General features: G+C 41.2%; 1 protein-coding gene across 1 annotated transcript; it reads left to right on the top strand.

Moving 5' to 3' along the window:
* Positions 1–1,058: 1,058 nt before the first annotated feature.
* Positions 1,059–3,269, top strand: LOC105540112 (putative olfactory receptor 7A2). The gene is made up of 2 exons (XM_011980608.1): positions 1,059–1,123; positions 2,327–3,269. The coding sequence occupies exons 1-2, from the start codon at positions 1,059–1,061 to the stop codon at positions 3,267–3,269; spliced, it is 1,008 nt and encodes a 335-aa protein (XP_011835998.1).
* Positions 3,270–4,789: the final 1,520 nt, after the last annotated feature.

Below are 4,789 nucleotides of genomic sequence, written 5' to 3'. Positions count from 1 at the left end.
TTTGCCTGACTAATTAATTGATTCAGGTATTTATTTAGGATACTAAAAAGAAATGTGAACATTGAATTCAGCATTGGAAGATGATTGTTGACAATGAAGTAATAGTAATAGAAGCCCAATTAGGAGAGGAAATGAGAGGATTAAAGTGGCTCCAGTAAAAGCAGCATCTGTGCCCAAGGATCTTTACAATTAAGTGAAGATGAAAAATAGGGTACTACTGTAATAGTTAAAGAAAGAGGAAAGAAACATGAAAAGCAGCTCAATGGTCAAAGACAGGTTTATTCTGGAGAACAAACATGATAGGGGCTTCTGGCTGAGTTAGGTCAGAGGTACTCTTTTTTTTTTTTTTTTTGAGACGGAGTCTCACACTGTTGCCCAGGCTGGAGTGCAGTGGTGCAATCTCAGCTCACTGCAACCTCTGCCGCCCAGGTTCAAGTGATTCTCCTGCCTCAGCCTCCCAAGTAGCTGAGACTACAGACACCTGCCACCGCACCCAGCTAATTTTTTGTATTTTTAGTAGAGATGGGGTTTCACTATGTTGACCAGGCTGGTCTCAAACTCCTGACCTCATGATCTGCTTGCCTTGGCCCCGCAAAGTGCTGGGATTACAGACGTAAGCCACTGCACCAGCTGAGGCACTCTTTCTTATACACTAAGAGTTTTTAAAGGCTCAAGGTGGGAGAGCTTATCACCGTCTCAGAATGTTTCTGTGCCTCTTTGTCTTGCTTACCTGGAGACAGAGTTTTTGTGCCTGTTCCCATATATCTTCTTGCAGCTGCAGGCATACCCCCCAAGTCTGCTTTTAGCTTCCCTATCTTAGTGCACCTAAAGGGAAAAGAATGTGCTTATTAGATCCCACTGTTATACTGAGGCCCACTGTGCGAGTGCCAGGTTTGGTGGTTACCCAAGAGATTTTCCCCCTCCCTCTGTGCCCGAGTTGTCTTATCTGTGTTTTACTGTCTGCTTTTTCTGGTTGCTTGTTGTTAGAAGAGAAGTGATTTTCCGAAGATGCATGAGGTTAGAAAAGGAGCTGGAACTTACAGTGGCGGTTGTCCAAGATGACGGTGCTTCTGCTCTGTCAATTACCTGTGGAGACATATACACTGAAGAGAGGGATTTTTTCGTTTGTTTGTTTATTTTTAAGGGGCATATTTGACTCTCTTTCCATATTGGTGAGAAAGATCCAGACCAATGAATTCCTTTCAAATACTATCTGACAACAGCAGTCATGAGGTACACATTTTGCAATATCTTCTCTCATGCTAAGTATTCAAATGAAATAAAAAACTTATTTAATAGGTGAAAAGGTGATATACTAGCAACCTTTACTTTGCCACGTATTTTTACTAGGGAAGCTAAACGTATCTGCGTATTTGTTAGACATTTACAGCTATTGCAAATTGTACGTGAACTTTCTGTTTGCAAAATGGGTTTGTAATCTTTTTAATCCTGTTTTTATTGCATTTACCAAAATAAAAGACTTGGAGTTTTTCATCGATTTTGGCATTTGTCTTTTATTACTGTTATGTAACTTTCAATGTATTTGAGGGAAATGTGTGAAAGCTTAGAAGTATTGTGTAGCCAAATCCATTTATCATAGTGTGCTCCCCTCATTGCTACATAAATGTAGAAAGTTCTTCTGCATCATTTGGACAAATACATTGCCTTTTATGCATGCATTTCCAACTTGTGTTCTCCTTATTTTTTACTGTGCTTTTTGGCTTTTCGTATTAGATCTCTTCTTAGAAGTTGCATCACCTTTGACCTTTGACCATCATTTGGTAATCATTCTTTATCATCTGACTAAAAACCACCTTTCTCTCTCACAAATATTGGAATCCTTATATAATTATATGAGAGGAAATCATAACCTTAGATACTACTTCTTCCCATGCTTGCAATCCCAGCACTTGGGATGCCGAGGCAGGTGGATCACCCAGGCTCAGGAGTTTGAGACCATCCTGGCCAACGTGGTGAAATCCATTCTTGACTAAAAGTTCAAAAATTAGCCAGGCATGGTGGCATGTGCCTGTAATCCCAGCTACTTGGGAGGCTGAGGTAGGAGAATCGCTTGAATCCGGGAGGCGGAGGTTGCAGTGAGCTGAGATTACACCACTGCACCCCAGCCTGGGCATCAAGATTAAAACTGTATCTCAAAAAACTAAAAATAAAAAATAAAATAAAACGTATCTTCTTCACTGTAGAATATGTATGACAGCATTTCTGGTGGGTTGGCAATGCATGTTTTTTTCATGTTCTCTTCTTTCTTGTGTGTGTGTGGTTTTTTTGTTGTTTTTTTGTTTTGTTTGGTTTTTTGTTTTTGTAGAAACATCAACCAGGTGAAAGCAGGGAATGAGACACGAATTTCAGAATTTCTTCTTCTAGGATTTTCAGAAAAACAAGAATTGCAGCCATTCCTCTTTGGGCTGTTCCTGTCCATGCACCTGGTCACCGTGCTTGGGAACCTGCTCATCATCCTGGCCACAGTCTCAGACTCCCACCTCCACACCCCCATGTACTTCTTCCTCTCCAACCTGTCCTTCGTAGACATCTGTTTTGCCTCCACCACGGTCCCAAAGATGTTGGTGAACATCCAGACACAGAGCAAAGTCATCACCTATGCAGGCTGCATCACCCAGATGTGCTTTTTTGTACTCTTTATAGTGTTGGATAGCTTACTCCTGACCGTGATGGCCTATGACCGGTTTGTGGCCATCTGTCACCCCCTGCACTACACGGTCATCATGAACCCTCAGCTCTGTGGACTGCTGATTCTGATGTCCTGGATCACGAGTGTCCTAAACTCCATGTTACAAAGCTTAATGACGTTGCAGTTGTCCTTCTGCGCAGACTTGGAAATCCCTCACTTTTTCTGTGAACTTAATGAGATGATCCACCTTGCCTGTTCTGACACCTTTGTGAACAACATGGTGATGTATTTTGCAGCTGTGCTGCTGGACGGTGGTCCTCTTATTGGGATCCTTTATTCTTACTGTAGGATAGTTTCCTCCATACGTGCAATCTCGTCAACTCAGGGGAAGTACAAGGCATTTTCCACCTGTGCATCTCACCTCTTGGTTGTCTCCATATTTTATGGTACGGGGCTAGGAGTGTACCTTAGCTCTACTATGACCCAAAACTCACACTCAACTACTGTCGCCTCGGTGATGTACACTGTGGTCACCCCCATGCTCAATCCCTTCATTTACAGTCTGAGGAATAAAGACATAAAGGGGGCTCTGACACAATTCTTCAGAGGGAAACAATAAAAGAGCCATTTTTCAGCCGGGTGTGGTGGCTCACCCCGTAATCCCAGCACTTTGGGAGGCAGAGGTGGGCAGATCACAAGGTCAGGAGTTCGAGACCAGCCTGACCAACATGGTGAACCCCATCTCTACTAAAAATACAAAAATTAGCTGGGCGTGGTGGCACGTGCCTATAGTCCCAGCTACTCAGGAGGCCAAGGCAGGAGAATTGCTTGAACCCGGGAGGTGAGGTTGCAGTGAGCTGAGATCATGCCACTGCACTCCAGCCTGGGAGACAGAGTAAGACTCTGTCTCAAAATTTAAAAAAAAAAAAAAAATTAAAAATAGCCATTTTTCAAGAAGGGTCTGTGATTCCAGAGTTCTAAGCCCCAGACCCAGAAACTGTGATTTATTAGTCAGATTGTGAAAATAGAAGTGGCTCCTTCCGTTAATTTTTTAGGATTTCCATTCGTATGATCTTAACTGCTTTGTGAAATGTATGCCTTTTCTTTAAAAGTTTTCAGCTCTCAAACAGCCAACAGTTTTTTTGTCCTTTGTCATTTTCCTACTTTTGCAAAGCTCTTTCCAGTCTAGGGTCAGAAACAAGGTGGAGATTCCTATCGGACTCATGGAGTAATGAGTTGTGTTAGACCAGATAACCAAGAATGGCCACTCTAAGGCCGTTAATATAATTTTACTGTGGATGCCTAGCTGAGACCACAGGTTTTCACTTTTCCATTTGGCATTTCTTTCTCTGTCACTGCCTTAACTGGTCCTCCTCACAATGTAAACTTTAATATCCTAGTGTGTTTTATAGCTACTCCTGGAATTTTATTCTCTTCCTTAGAATCTTGTCTTCTATTCTGCTTGGTATCTACCGTGCCCACTATATTCTCTGGTTAAAAACAAGGAAGACAAAAAGTGCTTATAGAATAATAGATGTTCCAAGTGTAATCTAAACAGAAAGACAAGTTAGCAAACATGAATTGACTTCATCTGGCCTTAGCCTCAGAGATGACCTTAAATATGACAGAATAAAACTTTCAGTCACATATGGAATTACTGTGGAACATTTGAAGCATAGAAGCTTGGTGTCTATGTGTAACAAAGTTCATTCATCTGAGAGATTTGGTGTCATGGTCCATATAATTTTATCGCATTAGCTTCCTCATTTTACTTAAAATTTTCCAGTACTGCCTATAAATATCACTCCTTCTGTTGTACTAACAAATATCTTCCTCTTTAAAAATTGTGTCATAATTGGGAGAAAATTTTTGCAATCTACTCATCTGACAAAGGGCTAATATCCAGAACCTACAAAGAACTCAAACAAATTTACAAGGAAAAAAACAACCCCATCAAAAAGTGGGCAAAGGATATGAACAGACACTTCTCAAAAGAAGACATTCATACAGCCAACAAACACATGAAAAAATGCTCATCATCACTTGCCATCAGAGAAATGCCAATCAAAACCACAATGAGATACCATCTCACACCAGTTAGAATGGCAATCATTAAAAAGTCAGGAAACAACAGGTGCT

This window comes from Mandrillus leucophaeus, unplaced genomic scaffold (genome assembly GCF_000951045.1).
Source record: "Mandrillus leucophaeus isolate KB7577 unplaced genomic scaffold, Mleu.le_1.0 Scaffold215, whole genome shotgun sequence".
In the NCBI taxonomy this organism is placed as follows: domain Eukaryota; kingdom Metazoa; phylum Chordata; class Mammalia; order Primates; family Cercopithecidae; genus Mandrillus; species Mandrillus leucophaeus.
Note: the sequence above shows the minus strand (reverse complement) of the source record. Positions and strands in the feature narration are given on the sequence as shown.